This window comes from Myiozetetes cayanensis, unplaced genomic scaffold (assembly GCF_022539395.1).
Source record: "Myiozetetes cayanensis isolate MyiCay16 unplaced genomic scaffold, myiCay2020 scf35, whole genome shotgun sequence".
Lineage (NCBI taxonomy): Eukaryota > Metazoa > Chordata > Aves > Passeriformes > Tyrannidae > Myiozetetes > Myiozetetes cayanensis.
The window spans coordinates 1,432,209-1,451,398 of record NW_026087577.1 but is presented as its reverse complement, the minus strand read 5'-3'; the positions used below and the strand labels follow the sequence as shown (position 1 = coordinate 1,451,398).

The 19,190-nt window shown below is 52.2% G+C and overlaps 3 protein-coding genes across 3 annotated transcripts in view; 1 reads left to right on the top strand and 2 right to left on the bottom strand.

The window, feature by feature from the left end:
• The window catches only part of SNX11 (sorting nexin 11), a 393,545-nt gene that overhangs the window by 373,882 nt on the left and 473 nt on the right, over nucleotides 1-19,190 (top strand). The gene's annotated exons all lie outside the window — the stretch shown is intronic.
• Nucleotides 72-3,797, bottom strand: SNF8 (SNF8 subunit of ESCRT-II). Its single transcript, XM_050327976.1, has 8 exons — nucleotides 3,696-3,797; nucleotides 3,056-3,106; nucleotides 2,774-2,912; nucleotides 2,397-2,501; nucleotides 1,807-1,879; nucleotides 1,147-1,288; nucleotides 928-1,002; nucleotides 72-315 (listed from the first exon to the last, which is right to left on the bottom strand). The coding sequence occupies exons 1-8, from the start codon at nucleotides 3,747-3,749 to the stop codon at nucleotides 178-180; spliced, it is 777 nt and encodes a 258-aa protein (XP_050183933.1). The 5' UTR covers nucleotides 3,750-3,797; the 3' UTR covers nucleotides 72-177.
• Nucleotides 4,507-8,717, bottom strand: GIP (gastric inhibitory polypeptide). Its single transcript, XM_050327994.1, has 5 exons — nucleotides 8,638-8,717; nucleotides 7,536-7,682; nucleotides 7,104-7,232; nucleotides 4,906-4,998; nucleotides 4,507-4,602 (listed from the first exon to the last, which is right to left on the bottom strand). Exons 1-5 carry the CDS (start codon nucleotides 8,715-8,717, stop codon nucleotides 4,593-4,595), a joined length of 459 nt encoding a protein of 152 aa, XP_050183951.1. The 3' UTR covers nucleotides 4,507-4,592.

Sequence of the window (19,190 nt, the reverse complement as noted above, 5' to 3'; positions counted from 1 at the left end):
TTTCCACCCCCAGCCAGGGAGCACATCCAGAGGTAAGCCAGCAGGAACGAATCCTAGAAAATTTTCCAAGGTAGACACTTTTTACAAAACTTTTATTTCAAGTCCACTGTCCCTGTGTTTCAGGTGATATGCAGAGAACCTCCCGAGGATTCTAGACAGGCACAGAGCAGGGAGCAGTCAAGGAATTGCCTCCTTGGCTTCCTCTGGAGTGATTTCCTGAGAGTACAGCTCTGTAAAGAGAGCAGGGAGCCAGTACTGAGGTTCTTCTGGTGCCTGCTCATCCAGCCAGGCCATTCCTTCCTTCAGCAAGTGTTCCTGTCCAAACAGAGCAGAAACTGTGAGTGAAACCTGAATGGCTCAGGGGCCGTTCCCAAGAGAGCCCAATCCCACATTCATTATAGGGGAGGGAGGGGGGAGAACTTGGGATGTGATAATTTTTATTCAACTTTACAGGAGAAATATAGTCCAGATATCTTCCTGTGTGTATGAGCTCACAGGATTCAAACTGGATTCAAGGAGGGCAGGGTTAGGTGGGATACTGGGAAGAAATTCCTCTCTGTGAGGGTGGGCAGGCCCTGGCACAGGGTGCCCAGAGAAGCTGTGGCTGCCCCAGCCCTGGGAGTGTCCAAGGCCAGGCTGGATGGAACCTGGAACAACCTGGGCTAGTGGAAGGTGTCCCTGCCTGTGGCAGGGGGTGGGACTGGATGGGCTTTAAGGTCCCTTCCCCCCCAAAACCAGGCTATGAGATCAATGAAACCACGGGAATATCTGCAGCTCCTGGGATTCTGCTTTCCCCAGTCCACGGTGTGTGCTGTGCTGTTGGACTTGCAGCAGCTCAGGATCCCTGTGCATCCCTGGTGCTGCCTTCCCAGCCCCGTGTGTGCCCTGCAGGAACAGCCCCCCGGCACACGAGACCCCCCCACCTACCAGCACTTGCTTTGCACGTTCCGTCTCCCACTTCAGGCTGGACTTGATCTCACTGACTGTCACAAAGCCCTTTTTCTGGGAAAAAAAAAGAGGAAAAATACCATCAGCTTCGAGTCAAGACTTAAATCCTTAGTTTAGCAGAGCAGGGACAGTTTTGCCCACAGGTCTGATCCCAGTTCCCTGTCAGGGAAGCAGCAAGGTGTGTTTAACAGCTGGTACCTCTGCCAGCTGCAGGACAACGGTGTGATCCATGTTCAGCTCAGCTGGCACAGACTGGATCAGATACGTTCCACCAACAGGGATAATCCCAAAGCCATTCCCCAGGACCTTCAGCTTCTTGATGGCACGGAGGAGATCGTCCCTGAGGAGCAGAGGGCAGTTAGAGCCTCTCAAACTGCGCTCTGCAGACCTGGAGGTGAGGGAGACTCGGGCAGAAGGCACGAGCTGTAATTGCTCCTTGGAGCTGTGCTTTCAGCTTGTCAACAGCTGGAATAAAGCACTTCAAAAGAGTTTGGGTATTTGGGCCCCCCTGCAGACCTGAATTAGAGACGCGATTGCAGCAGCTGAGCCTCAAGTGCTAAGCTTGAAGGTTCAGCCCCAATTAAGTTTGAGTTGTGTCCTAAAATCTGCTGCTGAGGAGGCCAAAACAGCTCCAGCAGCCTGGGGCTGGATTTGCAGGGAAATAATTGTCCCCAGCTCAAGGCAACAGTCCTTGAAGCCTGAGGACTCCCAGAGAAAACCATTTCAGGCAGCAGCAGTGTGCTGAGTCATTAATTGTGAATCACATGGAAGCCAAGTTGGGAGGCCCCAAAGCAGTCACCCCCTTTTCTTCCCCAAATCCTGTTTGTTTCCCCTTCCCTGTGACACCCAGACACTCACTGGCTGACATCCTGAGCAAACTTCCCTCTGCCCTTCAGCACTTGCTGGTGAAGTTCTTCCAGTGTTATCAGCCCTGGGAGACAACAAGAGGGGACAGGAAAACATGACTCATGGCAACAAAACTACTCCAGAGAGAGCAGTCAGGGCTCCTTTGTGCTTTGCCAAAGCCTCCCAGTGTCTGTTCATTGTTCCCAGGATGAAGCACTGGGTGAGACAATGACCCAGTCTTGTTCCCAGGCAGCTGTTTCCTTCTCCCACAAAATGTGGGTGTTTCACTGGCTTTGCTGCAGCCCATTCCTGGTCTCACACTGCCCTTCCGGAGTGAAGAACATCTACTATCTGTAAATTAAGCACTTCTATCTGCTATTCCAACCTTCTGAATATTGCTGGGATCCTTCAGAGCCAATCTCAGGCTCCAAGCAGGCTCATACTCCTTCAGGATTGCCACTGATCCCTGCTCCTTTCCATGATCCTTTTCCATTACATTTTAGTTCCCTAGACAGGGCAGAGTTGGTGATTTCTGGATCAGTGAAGTGGGAAAAGTGCTCCCGGTGAGTGGTGTCTCCCGGGAATCAGCGTGGGATCCTCACCTCCATTCCTGTGTTTCAGAGCCAAACAAACTTCAATGATCTGCACTCCCAGTTCGTAGTAAAAGTCTCCAACTCCCAACATCTCCGACCAGAATCCTTTACCAGCTGAAAAGTGAGAGAGGGAAAAGGGGTTGGAACATTGGGAAAAGTATCCTTGGTGTGAAGGCAGCTCACAAACCTCACAGGGAGGACTTGGATTTTTGCCTCCACCCGTTTTCCCCCACCCAAGGGTGCATCCCACCAATTCCCAAGCCCCAGGAATCAAAGCACCGGCAGTTTTCCTCTAGGACAACTTTCCCCCAGCTGCCCCACGAGCTGTGTGGAGTCTGGGAACAGCGAGATGAATCCTGCCCTCGAGCCCAGGGCCTGCTGCTCACACGCCAAGGGATCCACTCCGATGGTCGCACACATATCCTGGAACTGCACCCGGAACTCGGGGTTTTTCCGGATCTCCTGCTTGTGTTTGCTGGCAAACTCTTCCAGGTTGGTCTTAAACATGTCCAGCTGCTTGGACATCTGGAAGGGAATTGAGGAAAACACTGAGAACAAACCAGGAGCAGGCAGCACTGGGGATGAGGCACTGGGCATGGAAAATGCCCTGGGCATGGATGGAGAAGGGGACAGGGGGGACAACCCCAGGGCAGGGGGGGATCTCCCACCTGGGCCAGCTGGTCTTCGGCCAGGACCGTCCCTCGCTCCTTGTACTTGGCCTGCAGAGGGAAAACAGGATGAGGGACACAGTGCTGAAGGTGGGCCTGGAGCCAGCACTCCAGAGGGAATGTTCCCGAGGGATGGATGGACCGGGAGGATGCAGGGCCCAGGGCAGGCTCGGGGCATCCTGCTCAGAGCAGGGATGGGGTGAGATGTGAGGATGGGGTGGCCCCACACAGGGCTGGGGGGGACTGGACCCCCTCACACCGCCCCAGTGAGCCCTGGCAGAGCCCCCACCCGAGACTGGGGGTCCTGAACCTCCTCCCACGGTACCAAAAGAGCCCGGCAGCTCCTGACCCCCCTCGCAGGGCACCACTGGACCCTGGCAGCTCTCCCCATCCCAAATTAGGGGCTCTGGCAGCTCCCCTTCCCCAGACTGAGGGCCCTGACCCCCCTCCCACGGCACCAACGGACCCTGGCAGAATCCCCCACCCCGAATCAGGGGCTCTGGCCGCTGCCCCCCACACCGGGGTCCCTGCCCGCCCCCCCCGGCCCCGCTGTGTCCCGGTGCCCTCCCCCGAGCCTCTCCCTCCACCGCCGGGACCGACACGCCCCTGTCCCCCTGTCCCCATCCCGTGTCCCCCCCACCTCGGCGAGTTTCCTCTTGGCGATCGCCCCCGCTCCCACGCCCCGCCGGTGCATGGCGGCCCTGCCGCTGCCACTGACACTGACACTGCTACTGACGGCATCGCCCCGCGCCGGGCACGGCGGGGAGGGACCCGCACGGAGCACTCCCCACAGGGAGGGACCGGCACGGAACACACCCCACGGGGCGGGATCGGCACGGACACACCCCACGGGGCGGGACCCGCACGGACACTCCCCACGGGGCGGGATCGGCATGGAGCACACCCCGCGGGGCGGGACCCGCACGGGGAGATGCTCGGAGCGGGCACGGGTGAAGCTGGGAGGCTCGGGGTGCTCCAGGGTTTTCTGGGGGGCTCAGGAGGAATCTGAGGGGCTCGGGGAGTGTCTGAGGGACTCGAGGGGTGCGAGGGGCTCAAGGTGGGGTCTGAAGGGCTAGGAGGGGGTTCTGGGGGGCTCCAAGAGGCTCTGAAGGGCTCAAGGGGGGCTCAAAGGGGCTGGGGGGCTCTGAGGGGCTCAGGCCGTGTGTGGTGAAGCCCTGGCACAGCTTTCCCAGAGCAGCTGTGGCTGCCCCATCCCTGGGAGTGTCCCAGGCCAGGTTGGACGGGGCTTGGAGCAAGCCGGGATAGTGGAAGGTGCCCCTGCCCATGGATGAGCTTTAAGGCCCCTTCCAACCAAACCGTTCCGTGGTTCTATGACATTTATTTAGCAATTTAGTAATATTTTATAGCCCATCCCCACATCAAGTTTCTCCAAATCTTATTTCAGCCTCAAATTAAAAACTCTTTATTGCATGAATAAAATAAACCGTGTGCACAGAGTAGGGTGAGTGGAAGAAATCCTCCTCCTCCTCGTGTGTCTGATGGGATGAAGAGGGAGTTCCTTGGGAGAGCCCTGGACTTATGCAGTTCTAACAAAGAAGAAATGGGAAAGAAAAGCATAAATTCCTGTGTCCCTGCACCTTTTGCAGGGGAAGGACCTTAAATCCCAACCAGTCCCACCCCATGCTGTGGGCAGGGACACCTCCCACTATCCCAGGTCACTTCAAGCCCCATCCAAGCTGGCCTTGGACACTTCCAGGGGTGGGGCAGCCAAGCAGTGCCATGTAAGCACTCTGGTTATCCAAAGGAACCTCATATTGATGGACTGAGCACTGCAGCAGGTATTTCTGGGGACAAGGGATCCGTTGGGAATACGTGGAACAGCCACTCACGTTGGTCTGCAGAGATCAGTCGACATCAACCACGTCAGGAACTTGTGGTTCAAAACACCCTTCAGCCCTTCTGAGTCTTCCAGAGAAGAAAAGCTGCAAAAATAGCCATAAAAACGCAGATGAGAGGCAAACCCAAAGGATCCTGTGTCTGACATCCCTTTCTCCCAACCCCCTCAAGTTCACAGGGAGATTTCATTGTCTCATCTCTCTGACTGGAATAAGCCCCTGCAAAAGCTTTAACCTCGTGTTGACACGGGGACATCCCTTGATCTTGGAGTGTTTTGGATGCTCAGCGGAGTCTCTCAGGCTCAGGGGAGGGGAAGGAACAACTCCCTGCACCCCAAATCCTCCCACAAAGGCAGAGCAGGGGAAGCAGCATCCAGGCTCCCAACTCCCAACAAAACACCTTTGTTTCCAAAAGGGTTTTCCCTGCAACTTGCATTATTACTTAGACCGAAGGACACTTAGGAACACGCCAGAAATTATTCTTTCAAATGAAACTAATCAAGCTGATTAATCTTGAGCATCAAAGCTTTCCCTTCCCCCTCCTCCCCTGCCCCGGAACAGGTTGGACAAACATCTGTCAGGACCAGTTTGATCCTGCTTTGGAGCAGGGGTCAGACTGAGCGACCTCCCCCGATCCCTCAAAGCCCTCGTTCCTTTGATTTTGGATTTTCAGGACGACTGGCAGCCCTGGGTGTCGCATTTTTCCAACTGCTTGGCCCCAGACACCTCTGTGAACCACAACTCTGCTCCTTTCCCCCGCCCTGCTCACCCCAAACCCTCTTTTCTGACACTGTTTTCATGCAAAGGCTGGAAAAAAACAAACACCCCCAGATTCTTGTCCTGGGTGACTGTCCCATGACCCCCTGTAGTTAAAAATCCCAGGTTTTTTCCCCAGAAAACACCAGGATTGAGCCTGAAAAAGTGGGCTGGGTGTTTTAAGTGCTTCTTTCCCCCCCTTTCTTGCCCCCGTTTCAGGACTAAGCAGCAGCAGCAGCCTGTGAGGTTTCCTAAAATCCCTCCACACTAAAGAAATTCGGTGTCCCCTCAGTCGTTTATTGGTGGGTATTTTCTGAACACAGAAAGCGCCCCAGAGCAGATTGTTTTCCTCCAGGCTCGAGTCTAATTTGCTTTTTTGAAGGTTTGTGGCATAAGCTGGGCTGGGGGGAGGTGGAGCAGCCCACTGACAGGCTGTGGACTCGCTGACACAGCACAAAGCTGCTGAGATGCACCAGCCCCCAGCCAGATGGTTTGGAAAACACGGGATGAGCACCAGGAGCTCCAGATGGACTCCCTTACCTGGCCCAGAGGTACCTGCTTGCACCTCCCCACCGTTCCCCGGGACCACTTGCAGGTGATTTCATCTTTAGGAACATTTGAGGATGATTAAAAACATTTTTAATAATGTATTATAATAATGATGGTGTGTGTAATCATTAAGGTGATTACATCTTAGAAGTATTTTAAGATGATTACAGCTTAAAAAAAAATTAAATCTGTGCCCTTTCTGGGTTCTCTCGGATCAGGAATAAGCTGGGAAATTCCTCCTGGAGCAGGCAGGAATCTCTCCTGCCTGGTTTCATGTTTAGCTGACAGGTTTTTTTCCCCTCTAAAAGCAGCAATAAAAGGGAATAATAATTTGTTTCCTCTTTTTAAATGAACCGGTCAACACTCTGAGGGTGTGAACGAGTGGGGTTGGTTCTACTTGGTTTGATTTTTTTCCTCTGGGGCGATTTGATCAAATCAAAACGTTTGGCAGAAATGTATCAGTTCCATCTCATTTTAATTGAGAAGTTTGCTTTCCAGAGGGCTTTGTTTTGAGCAGGTCAGAGCTCCTCGTTTTGGCTTCTCCACGCCCTGGGGTTTGGGGTGTTTGAGGGGCGGGTGTGCCCCAGCCCTGCCAAAAATCTGACCTTTGATGAGCCTGTGCTGGCACTTGCAAAAACAAGACAACCCCAATCCTCCACAGGACGTTCTTCCTTTCGTATTTGGTGAGAAACTGCAAAATTAGGCTATTTTATTTTTGGCTTTGCTCTTTCCCTCAGGAGAGAGAATCGCAAAATACGGAATTCCCTTTTTCAAGTCAAAACCCTCCTGTTTTCCTGCTTGTCACCGTTATGCCCCAAGATGTTAAACACCTGGAAACCTCATCCCTCCCTACATCCCGACTTCCTCTCTCTGCCCGCCGCCCTCACCTCTGATTTCCCTTGGCTTTCAGAATCCAGGTGAGGAAATCTTTCGCTTCTTGGGCGCCCAAGTCCGTTCTGTCCCCACCCACAGCTGGTCCCTGGGGCTCGGCTTCCCTCTTGTACTCCACGATGTTGCTGCGAAGTCCAAACGGGAAGAAATCAGCCCGAAATGCCACAAGAGGGTGCCAGAATGTTGCTTTTCCACAAATCCCAGCTCCCTCCCACTCCATCTGCCAGGCGGGTTTGGACAGGGAGGGAGATGCCGACAGATCAGAAAACGCTTCCACGACTTCGGAGACACAAACCGAAAACCAAGCGCCTGGAGAATCCCCGCTGCACTCCAAGGAAAACAGCCTCGGCTCTGCCTTCTCCAGCCAGCGGTTGGCTGGCGACAGCCGGAATTTGGGATGTGGGAGCGGTGGAAGTCCAAGCACTTACTCGCTTTTCTTCTCCCTCCTGGCCAGCAGCCACTCCACGAAGTTCTTCTTCAGCATGTTGTCCATCGTGCGGCTGTAGTCGCTCGCCAGGGTGGCCTCGGAGTAGCGCCTCTGCACTGGGCTGGCCCCGGGAATCCTCAGGCTGGCCCTGGGGTGAGAGCACAGGGACACAGTGAGTCCTGCTAGGGTGGGAAATGCCGGGGGTTGGGTCACACCCCCCCTGCCAGCAGCACTTTTAACCTCTGCCTGGTCCGGGTGGCCCTTCCTGCCCTGGGCAGGGGCTGGGACTCCCCCATCCATTTTCCACACAATTCCAGCCCGGATTTGGCAGCTCAGGAGAAGACCAGCTCCGGGGATTTGCTGCTGCTCTGGAATCAGGGTGGTTTTCCTGATCCATTTGTCGCTGAGCTGAGGCACCGACTGTGCTCAGGATCCCTCCTCCGGTGGGAAAGTTCCCCCCGTGTCCTCGAGGGGCTCAGAGGGGATGGCAGGAGATGGGGATGACCTTGAGACCAGCACAGACAGAGCTGGTGGCCACCAAGTTAGCAGTGGATTTCAGGGCTGATCCGTTTTAGAGCTGTTCTCTGGGATTGCAGCAGTTCCCACTGCTCTGATAAGGAGGTTTTTAGATCTTTTTGGGTGATATTTGGGAATATTCTAGCAGGAGTCAGGGAAAGAGAGGGGAAGTCTTTATCATCTACCTGCCTTATGTAACTGGTCATAACTTCAGAAGCTTCCCAGAACTGGGTGCCCTCTGGCCCCGTTCATGGGAGGTGATTACATCTTGTTCTTGTTCTCAGACAACCTTCTCTCCCTGGTTGACTTCCAGCTTGTTCCTCCTAACCCACAGCCACGAAGTTTGTAGGGAAAACATGGGAGTTCCTGGCTCTGGCTCAAAGGCTCAGGGTTCTGGTTTGATCTCCCTCTTATCTTGTGCTCATCTCTGTACCCAGGATGTCTCTGATCCCAGATCTACCTCAGGACTCATGTTCTCACCTACTTACCACGATGCCAATGGAAAGGGTCCATTTGCCTCCAGAGGAGCTGGAAAAGGCTCAAAATACACCAGGAGCTTTCCAAAACACTTGGAGAGTGTTACTTACCCCGAGACGTTCTCTTCCATCAAAACAAAGCCCAGGGAGGCGACGAGCAGAGAGAGAACCTTGAAAGACTTGAAGAACATTTTCCTGGCGGGTTTCTCTGTCCCAGAGCAGAGGAAATTCCAGGTGTCCAGCCCCTGTAACACACACAGGTGACTGGGATGGGGGTGGCTGGGCACATGCCTGTGCTTGTGAACGTGTCCCCTCCACCCTTGTGCTTCCAGCAGCCTCCTCCACCCCTCTCCAAACCCTCTCCTGCCCTTCCAGTGAAATCACCCTGGCCGTGCCGGCGCTCCTTCCACCGCGGTGGCTTTTAAGGGTCGGTCCCCATAACTTTTATTGTACCCATCAAATCCCTGGTGGGTCTCACATTCCCAGGGGGAAGGGCTTTGTCTTCCCCTATGTTTACAAGCTGACCCTGGGGGTACCTCATTGTGCTCTGAGGGTCGGTTCAGCCTCGAGCCTGTGAATGGGAATGTCCGTTGGATCAGGGAATTCAGCAGCAACAGCACCCTGCTCACCCCAGCCTGCACTTCCACAGGCTTTGGGAGCCTGAGCTAATTTCTGGGAGATTTTTCTGCTGGGATGGGTAATGCCCTATGTAGGGACTGAACATCAGTTATGAAAAATATCCCACGGGCAGTGACAGGAGCAGATTCCAAGATTTATTGGTTTCAAGCTGTTCCTTGTCCTCATGCCCGCAGTCCTGCAGCCCTTGGACATCTGAGCTCGTTTAATTACTATCCCAGCACTGCAAACTCCACACAAAAAAAGGCTTTGATCCTGGCTCAGGGATATTTTGGTTGTCCTGCACCTCACCTTTGTTGTATTTATTTCTGGCAAAGGGGAGCTGCTGTTAATGGGAATAACGACAGAGGGAAAGGTCTGGATCAGAACTCACATCTCCCAGCCTTCAGTAATTTATCCACACGCGACAGAGCTTTATTCCTCTGGGTAGTTATATGTTCTCTTCCAGCAGCCCCATTATAGTTTTACAGAGAACAAGAATTTGCAAGTTTGGATGTTGTTGTAATTTTGGCTTTTTTTTTTTTTTTTTTTTTTTAATCTCTGGAAAAATCAGGACATTTTTACAAATGTTTTCAGCCCTTCCTATTAATTGAGAAAAACACTAAAGGAGTTACATTATCTTAGAGACATCGAGTTCCTCTGAAAAGCAAGGTGTAACACTCTAAACACTGGCAAAACCCCTGATTTCTTAGAGCTAAAGAAACAAAAGACAAGTGGTTATGGAGTAACAAATAGTTCCTGAGAGCACAAGTAAATTTGGTTACACAAGAAGCTGAGGGGTATTTTTATAAGAATGGGGGGGAAGTCATGATTAAATAACTGGAGTTTTCCCTCTTATTTTTCTTTATCTTGGTGATACAGCTCTGGGTATGATGATGGACCTGAAAATATCAAAGTTGTGCAAGAATAGGGCAATTATTTATGGAGCTAGGAGAGGGAACGTGTGGTAGCCCTGATTTTAGGGAAAGGCAGAACTCCCTCCCTGCAGGACTCACCCAAAAAGGGAGGAAGACAGTCCACATTTCCATAAACTGTTGGAAAACCATTTTGAATTAATCCAGGAGCCCTTTGCCTGTGTGACACCACCTTGGAGTAGCTGAGCTCTGCCTGCCCTGCCTGGCACGAGCTGTCCATGATCCCTGCCCTGGTTTGATCCCAGGATTTGATTTCTCCCCAAAATGAGGGGGATCTTTGCAACACCAAGCTCTTCCAGTCCCCTGTGTAAAAGCATCTGCCTTGGGAAAAGCCTTATCCCTGTTTGATCCAGAGCTGAGAGGTCCCACAAGGCAACTAAAAAGCAATTATTTCTTCTCCTTTCCCTGCGTAGCTGCAAATCCCAACCTGTTATTTGCCATTTTCCCCTCTGAAGGGACTGTTTCCCTTTACAGCCCCCAACGCATCCAAAGAGAGACAGACATGGAATTCCTTACCTTCCTCCTTCTCTGGAGCTCCCAGGGGATTTCAGGTGCCGAGGAGAGCCTTTGGGGTGTTTATATACCTGAGCTGTGCAGCACCAAACCCACTTCCAGGAGGTAAACAGGAAATCCAGCACCAAATCAGAGCAATTCCAACCCACTTAGAGCTGCTTCATTAGGTCCATTGACCTCCAGAGCAGGGAAATAACCTTTTTAGATATGTTTACATTAATGGCAATTAAACCATTATGTATCACAAAATTGGGACTGGGAGCATAATGCACTGGTTGAAATCTGAATTCCATGTAGCAACTCCTTCCGTGGTAAAACCTTCCTTAATTTCCATCTTTTCTTTTGCCGTGGAGAGATCCAACCTGCTCCTTTTTCTTACAGGAGGGAAGACTTTGCTAACATCTCTAGGTCCCATCATTGCTGTTTTTGTCAGCACCAAGTCCAGGGGTCTGAAACTCCCAAATCCAACATCTGCTCCCCAAAACATGCGCTCCAAGAGGACAAAACTGGGGATGGAGAGACAGGAAACCAGTAGGGAACGGTGAGGCAGCCCTGGATGATGAGGTGGAGGGTGGTGGGGTGATGGGGAGCAGCTGGACCTGAGCCCCCTTTGGGAGTTCCTGTCCGGAGTGAGCGATGGAGTTTCCCTGTGGATCTGCAGCTGCTGGGGACACGGGTCAGCCAGGCCACCACCCCACCCTGCCCTTGCACAGCTGGATCCAGGGGAGCAGCTGCTCTGCAGATGTGGATTGTGCCAGCAGAGCACAGGGGGGAAATCCACTTCCAGCAGCTCTGCTGGGATTCCGTGCCCAGGGAGACATTATCGCACTGTCAGACCTCCCCCTGGATCTCTCTGGGAGGGCTGGACCCCTTTGAACACTGAGTCCTGCTTTGGGATTGCCACCAGGTGTGTTCCTGCTGCTGCAGGATCCCATCATATCCTGCTGTTGAAGGAGCAGGGCAGGATTCCTGGTTTGCTCCAGCCTAACCCACAACCCCAGCTCTGCCCCCGTCCCGCAGTGAGCGGTGCCCGTGGCTGCCTGTGCTGGCTCCCAGAGCACATCCCCATCCCCAGCCCTGCTCCTGGAGCAGCCTCAGCTTTGGGAGGAGGTTATCCAAGTTCCAGCCTTCCCCTGGGGTTCTGCCAGCCTTGTTTGTGCTGAGCTGAGCGGAGCTGCTCGGGGATTCACCCCCACACCTGGAGGAGGAGGGCTGTGTGGATCCTCCCGGCTTTGTGCTGCCTCAGCTGCATCATTTGTGTGGGATTTGTGTGGGAAAGAAGAAGGATTTCTGCCTGACAGGGCTGAGCAAGAAGCAATTCCTTAGTGGAATTGCAGCAATCATGGCAAAACAAGTGTTGGTGGCTTTGGTGTGGGAGAGGGTTTTGTGGATACACAACCACAGTGGATCTTGTCCCAAACGTGCTGAAATCCTTCAGGATGGGGTTCGTGTCTCCACATAAACTCTACCCATTTTCCACTTTCTTTCTAAAAAGTGAGGGTTTTTTCTCTTTTGGGACAGAATATCAGACAGAGACTGGTCTCAGCCACTGTGTTCCTGCAGCAGGAGAGCTCGGAATGATCCCCACCCAGCTCTCCCTGCTCCATAGTTACCCAACTCCCAGGCTCTCCAGCAAAACTCCTGCACCAATATTGCACCCAGATAAAGGCTCAGAAGGATGTTTGTTATTAGTGTAGATTAGGAGGCCAGAGCTATTAGGGAGTAATTACTACTTTCACAGCAACTACTTAACCCGTGGCTTAGTCCTTCAGCCACCAGACAAGAGCCAGGGGCTCCAAAAGCTTTTCATCCAGGCAGGAACATCGTGCCTGTAATAAATGGAACAGCTACAAGTGACCAATTTACACTCCTGGCACAACTGCTAATCAATAAAATAGATTATCCTGATATCTTTATTATATGTATTCTGGGTCCTTCACTCCCAGCCAACCCCCATATCTTGTTTCTCCAAAGTGCAACCTATTTGTTTTGCTCTCATTAAGTGCCTGTGTCGGGTATAAAGTTAATAGAGTGAAATAAATATCCAGCAACATTAAGTGTTGACCTGGGGTTTGCAGCTGTGGTTATTTCAGGGCAGCTGCTCCACTCCAAGCAGAAACCCCTGAGTTTCTGATTTCAGACAAAAAAGCCCCAGATAGGTGGGATTTAGCCCCAAAGGCAGGTGTGTGTGAGTTCCACTGATGGATATCTCCATGCTGACCCTCCCTGTGCCACTTCAGCTCTGGGACGTGCAGAGGTGACAAGTACTGCCCTCCAAAAGGGCTGTGTGTCCGTGTCTGCTTTCCCCGGGATAAACCAGGGTTTTCCCAAATAAGGATCCCAACCTTGCCCTCCTGCAGCCTCAGCCCGTCCCAGCCGCAGCAGCACGACCCTTCTGGCACTGTCTGCGCTCTGCTGCCTTCCCACGTCATTCCCAAGCTTCAGCTGGATGCCAGGTGGGACAGGGACACTCTGGCTCAGGTGTCACCCAGCTGTAGAATTTGTGTCCCTGCCAGTTAAACGGGAGAGCCTGGGCTGTGCTGCCCTCCCTGCCAGGCACTGCCTGCTGAGACAGCTCTGCTCTCCCCCACACCAGACCCCACTGCAGGAGCTGGGGGTTCAGGGAACTTGGGAATGTGTTGGGGAGATCACAGCTGTGCCCCTGACAGGGTCCTTCTGCTCTGCTTTGAGGCACCGAAACGCCTCAAGGGCAACTTTGATTACAAAGTATTCCAGGTACTGGAAATCCCTGTAATCATGGAAAATGGTTGAGTGACCTGAAGGGATTATCACTCTGAAGGGACTGATCTGATCCATTCCCCAAAGTTTTCTGGAATGGAAACGCTGTGAACTTCCCGGGAAATCTTAGTGTTCAGCTCGCACACCTCTCCTTCAGTGGCACCTCTCTCCTGTTCCCAGCGGATGTGCTGAGCAGGATTTTCCCTTTCCCTCTGGAGCAGAGCTCTTCAGCTGCTGTTTTCCCTGGCACTGCTCAGGGCATCCCAGCTCTGCCAGGGAGCTTTGGGATAACCTGAGATTCCAGATTGTATCCAGCTACAGTGCAGCATTTGCTCCTCGAATCCCAGGGAGAGGGGAAGGAGGGAATTTTAAGCTTTTCTCCCTGGAATCACAGGAATTGCAGTACCACTCCAGCTCCTGATCCAGTGCTGATTCTGTTCCTAACTTTGCTGCTGTGGAAGGCACAGGGGCTCAAAGCTCTCCTCGGGAGCTCAGTCCTGTCCCTAAAATCCCAGGAATGTCTCGCAGAGGAGGAAACCCATCGTGTTTTGTTCTCACTTGTTCTGTTACACCTTTCCAGAGCACAAATCCTAAAGTGGAGCTTGTTTCCCTCCAACCCTGATCCCACAGCCCGGGTCCAGCTTTCCCCTCCCTTCCCAGGGCTCCTGCATGGAATCTTCTGGACCTCACCCAGCAAGGGGAGGGGAATGATCCCGATCCCAGGTGCCAGGACTCTGCCAGGGAAAAGCACCCTGGTGAGAGCATCCTGGCTCCAGCTGAGGGCACTGAGGGTTTGCCCAGTTCTCATCCCATTCCTTGTGCTCATCCCAGCCCAGAATTCCCACGGAGCTGCGCTGGGGACACAAGTGATGCTGGGATGGATTTCCAGGGATCTTTGGAGCACCAAACACCACTTCCACCTCTTCATCCTCCCTTCTGGGCTCAGACCTGCTTCCCCCTCCCGTGCTGATGGGAACAGAACAGGTCTTTTCCCCATGGCAAAAAGTCCCAGATAAGTTTTTAAATGCCAAGACACCCTTTTAACTCCAAGGAATCCCGAGGGCCTTTTAAAGCTCCAGCAGTTGTTCTCATGGAATTCAGCTCACTGGGGTGGATGTCTCGGAGCCTTCCTGGTGGCCAGTCCTTTGGGGAGGAAAACAAAAATCCCACAACAATTAAAAACGGGAACCAGAAAACATTGGGAATGTGAAATTCTCCTTGCTGCACTCTCTGCTTGTTTCTTTTCCCCTAAATCTTTGTTGTTCCCTCGGGAGCAGGGACCTGCAGGAACAAAAAGCACACGCACAGTGCCCACCTGCCTTGGGAACTAAATTCCACCTCTCTGGATTTTTGAAACATCCACACGGGGAAGATTAATTTGGATCCTCGAGCTGCATCTAAAGATCCCCTGACTGCAACTTTGAGCTCTGCTGTCGCTGCTTGCAGAGGCTGGAGAGATGGTCCAGCTTTGCTCCAGCACTAAAACTACCTGTGCTTTGCGTGCTTTGCCTCGTGGCAGCTGTTCCAGTGCGGAAAAATATCCTTTATTCCCCCTTGGAGCAAAGGTAGAGCCAGAACTGAGCAGCTGGAGAGGCAGGAGCGCTGGAGCTGCAGGAAATAATCAGGTCCTGCTAAACCCCAAGTCTGCACCAGCAGGACAAGGAATCCCCAGCCCGGTCCCTGGCCGGGTGCCTGCCCAAGTGGCCGGTTCAGTAACGTGGAATTATTTCCATCTCGTGCCCTTTCTGCTCTCCAACGTCCCTTTTCTGGCAGCACCAGGGGTTTGGGTCAAGGTTTGGGATTGTGAAATGACCTCCATTTTTAAAGTGACCCACAACAGAAAGCGCTGCTGGGGAGTTCCCCGGGACACAACCTTGTTTTGGGTAGAAGGAGTCAGGGGGGACGCTGGGGAATGAGTGGCTGAGCTTTTCCCTGCCTCCTGCTCCGGGGACTTCGGAGAAGTGGAGGGATGAAAGCAGAACCTGCAGTTCTCAGGGGGATTTAAACAGCAGCTCAGAATTGTAGGGCCCCCAAGTTCCTACTTGGGGGAGCGCAAACCTGAGATAAACCAATTTATTTCAGTCTGAAGGAAATCTGGTAGAAACACCCACGTTTGCTGGAAGGAAAACGTTTAATCTGGGCTTTGGAAGGGCTGCAAATGTTTGGAGGGGGGTTCAAAAGAGCAGCTCCGACTCGAAATAAGGTCAGGGGGAGTTCAGCAACGGCAGGATTCATCCCCCACGAGGCTTTCCCTACTCTGTTAGTTTAGTTTATCATCCTACCAAGACCAAAACTTTCCCCCCTCTGCTCCAGCCATCTGTAGGAGAAATGGCTGCTCCAGCTGCTCCGGGGGATTTTTGAGGAAGAAAAACCCAATTGACAGGTTTGGGAAGGTCTGTCCTGAGCAGCAGCGGCATCTTCATCCGAGGGAAAAAATCAGAATTGAAGGGATTATCTCAACAACAACTTTTCAGGGCTTCTTCTGATAAGGAATTTCCTTTCCTCACGTTTAGACTTTACCACTTACACAAAGAAAATGACTGTAAACCCCCCCTTACCCCTCAAAAAATGAACCATTGTGTGTGGGGGGGATAAAAAATAAATGTATCTCATGCAGCTTTGTTTGGTTGCAGTTTGAACATTTCTCTGTGTGTTCACACCCCCCCCACACCATGGAATTCGTGCTCCAGGAGGTCTGGGAAGCAGCTCCAGCCCCGGAGCTCGGTGGGGCTCAGCCCCCTGCCCTGGAGGGAGCGGAAAGGCAGCAGATGGAGAGGGGAAGCCAATGGCTGGTTGGTTGTGGTTTTCTGCTGGGTTTGTTTGAAAGGGATCCCAGGTTTTTAGGAGCAGGAGTGCAGGATTTCTGGAGATGGGAGTTGATTCTGAAGGCAGAGGTTGTGGCAGTGTTTGCTTTGTTTTTAAGCGAAGCACTGAGATGTTTGGGGAAGGGGCAGCTCCCGCAGCAAGTTGCAGGTTTAACCATTTCCACCTTCCCTTCTGCTGCTCAACTTCCCAGTCCTCAGGGAGCAAAAAGGGCTCTTCCCATGGCTCAGCCCCTTCCCTGGGGCTGGGGATGCTCCTCTGCTCCACAGCTCCAACAGAGCAGCATTCCAGCGCCAAGAGGGTGTTCCAGGCGCAGGGAGAACCAGGAGATTCCCAAGGATCCACCTCGAGCCTTGATTTTGTTTTCAAGCAAACTGAGTCATTTGTGGCAATTTTGCCTCTTCACGAGATTTATCAACACGAGGTTTAACAAACTGGATCTCAGATATGAGCTGCTTTTTCCAGTCAGGAATATTTTCCACATCGTAAAAACTGAACAAAAGGTGGTTTAAACTGGGATTCCACTTAAGGAAAAGGAAATATTTCCCAACTGTGACCCTGACTCTTTTTACTCTGTTGAGTTCTCACCTATGTTTTAGGGACAGCTTTGCTGCATATTCAGATTATTTCTGCTTGTTGAGATTTGATTGAAACAGATTCAGTGCAAAGAAATTCCTTATTTTTGTTTTCCCTTATGACCTGTGTGTTTTACTGAAAACTTTCAGCCCTTATTTATTAGGAAACAATTAATAAATATTTTCAAACTTTCAGAAATTAAGATTTTCCCCAAAGTTTCTGAGGTTTGTAAGTGCATGTTTAATGTTGTCCAAATTAAATGCTGGGGTTATCACCAGAGATTAAAAAATAATCACAGCCCCCCAAAAAATCAAATTAAAGAAATATTTAAATGATAACAGGGAGAAAAATAAAAGAATATAATCTGCTCTTGTTTACAGCTAATCTGTCATAAAAACAGTTTCTTTTGTAGATATATTTTTAGATATATTTTGCCTCAACAAACCTTCAGCAGGCTGCAGGGATTGCACATTTTTGTATCAAACCCCCATTTTGGGGAAATCTCAGCTTCACTTTTTACCACCCAGTTTCAACCTTCCCCCTCAAGAAATTTCCCCCAACTCCCAAGTGGCAACAAAACCCTCTCTGAACCTGCAGATAAATTGTAAGAACTCATCAAGACTTTTTCTGCCTCATTCAAAGATTTCAATCTCTTTAAAAAATCCAACTTTCCCCCCAGCCAGTTTTGCTGTGTTAAATCAGCAGCAGCTTTGTGTTGGTGGGGCAGTCAAACTTCAGCACATTTCTAAGCCCACCCAAAAATCAGCTTTCCAGAGGGGTTTTAAAGCCTGAAACCCCGACTGAAGGAGCTCCTGGGGGAGGAAAAGGCCCCGCAGGGTTTTCCCCAGTGACAGTGCCCGGGTGCAAACTTGTTGCTCAGGCTCAGAGATCCCACTGGAATTCTGTTGCAGTTGCTGCAAACGTTGCAATCAGCCAGGAGGGAACTGTTTCCTTTGGGATGGGGGGAAGTGGCAGGGCTGGGGTCGCCCCGGGCAGGGGCACTTTGGGGTGGGGGCTGTGCCCCAGCCCTGCCCCCCCAGCAGATCAATGATTTGGTCCCTGCTGTTTGCATTCCCTAAATACCTCGCATCAGGAATGCTGCAGCGAGGGAAGGAGGGTGACTGATAGCCCTGCTTGTTTCTGATCTAAATTGAAGACTTCCCTCTTTGTTTGCACTTTTTTCCCCCCGTTTTTTCCTTTTTTTTTTTTTTTTTTTTTTCCTTGTTTCCTTCATTTCGTCCTTGCACGGGATTGTGTTACACGAGGAAGGTACCGAGGAAACCAATAAAAGCAACAACAAAAGATTCCTGCTCAGGGTTAGGGATGGATCCAAGGCAGCGCCCGGGTCATTTATTTTAGTTCTGCTTTTTTGGGGGGCACGGCAGGAAGGTGCCTGCTCAGGTTCTCGCCCGGGGAAGGCTTGGAAACGCACTTTCCAAGCTGCAGGAAATTCATTTCCCAATTTCATCACTCTCCTCTTTTCACCTGTGAATTTGGAGCTTGGGTTACACCCTGGAAACCTCAGGAACACGCACGTGGAAGCAGCAGAGCTCTGCAAAGGCTGAGGTGGTTTGGTACCTCCAGGAGAGCCAAGCAGTGCAGCTGGAAAGGATGGGAACCGAACTGTCCCTGCTGAGCAGCAGCCACACGGTTTGAAGGCAAAAATCCCGGCATCACAGAACGAGCCGGCTACAGGAGGGAAAGCTGAAGGCTTTTTTTGCTTTAAATAACCATTTCCCAGGATTTTTATCATTCCTTTTAATGAGTTTCAGAGGAGGCTGGAGCACAGAGCACACACACACACACACACACACATCTAATTTTTTCCCAGGTTTTCCAAAACTTCGGATTCGCGAGTCACACCAAATTTATTTACTAACAAATTCCCCACGTGGCTCTTCCTCGAAAATAAATTTTAAAACCCCCCACCAAACACACAAATAAATATTTAGCTAAGAATAAAAATGACAAACTGCCCCGGGAACCCAGCGCATCCCATCCGCGCAGCACCGAGGGAACACCCGAACCTGCGGGGCGTGCGGGGGGTCGCGGCCGCCCCCCCATTCCCCCCGGGAGCCGCCCGGGTGCGGGGGGTGGGCGCGGAGCGGCGCGGGAGAACCGCGCCCGCAGCAGCCCGGCCGGTCCCTCCACGGGCGAAAAACAACAAAAGTCGCCTCTTTGGGAATTTTCAGAAATGTTGACCAATTTTTTTTGGTGGCGGGCCGGGGGAGGGGGCGAGCGGAGCCCGCGGGCGCGGCGGGCGAGTTCTCCTCGTTAAGAGTTAATTGCAGCGCGGAGGGGCCGCTCCGTGCCTCTACTTGCAGCGCGCACGGAGGGGAGGAGGGTGCGGGGGGAGCCGCGGCCGCCCCCGGCCCGGAGCACCGAGGACCCCCGCCCGCCCCGTCGGGGAGGCAGGAAGGCGCGGGGGGGTGGGCGATGGTGGGGGGGGATCGCTGCTATTTT

Coding starts and splice junctions, on each gene's coding strand:
- SNF8 (XM_050327976.1), bottom strand. CDS start 3,749: ATGCACCGGCGGGGCGTGGGAGCGGGGGCGATCGCCAAGAGGAAACTC. Junction 2,913..3,055: donor CCGAAGACCAGCTGGCCCAG/GTGGGAGATCCC, acceptor ATTCCCTTCCAG/ATGTCCAAGCAGCTGGACAT. Junction 1,289..1,806: donor TTTGCTCAGGATGTCAGCCA/GTGAGTGTCTGG, acceptor TCTGCTCCTCAG/GGACGATCTCCTCCGTGCCA.
- GIP (XM_050327994.1), bottom strand. CDS start 8,717: ATGTTCTTCAAGTCTTTCAAGGTTCTCTCTCTGCTCGTCGCCTCCCTG. Junction 7,683..8,637: donor ATGGAAGAGAACGTCTCGGG/GTAAGTAACACT, acceptor CTCTCACCCCAG/GGCCAGCCTGAGGATTCCCG. Junction 7,233..7,535: donor AGGAGGGAGAAGAAAAGCGA/GTAAGTGCTTGG, acceptor TGGACTTCGCAG/CAACATCGTGGAGTACAAGA.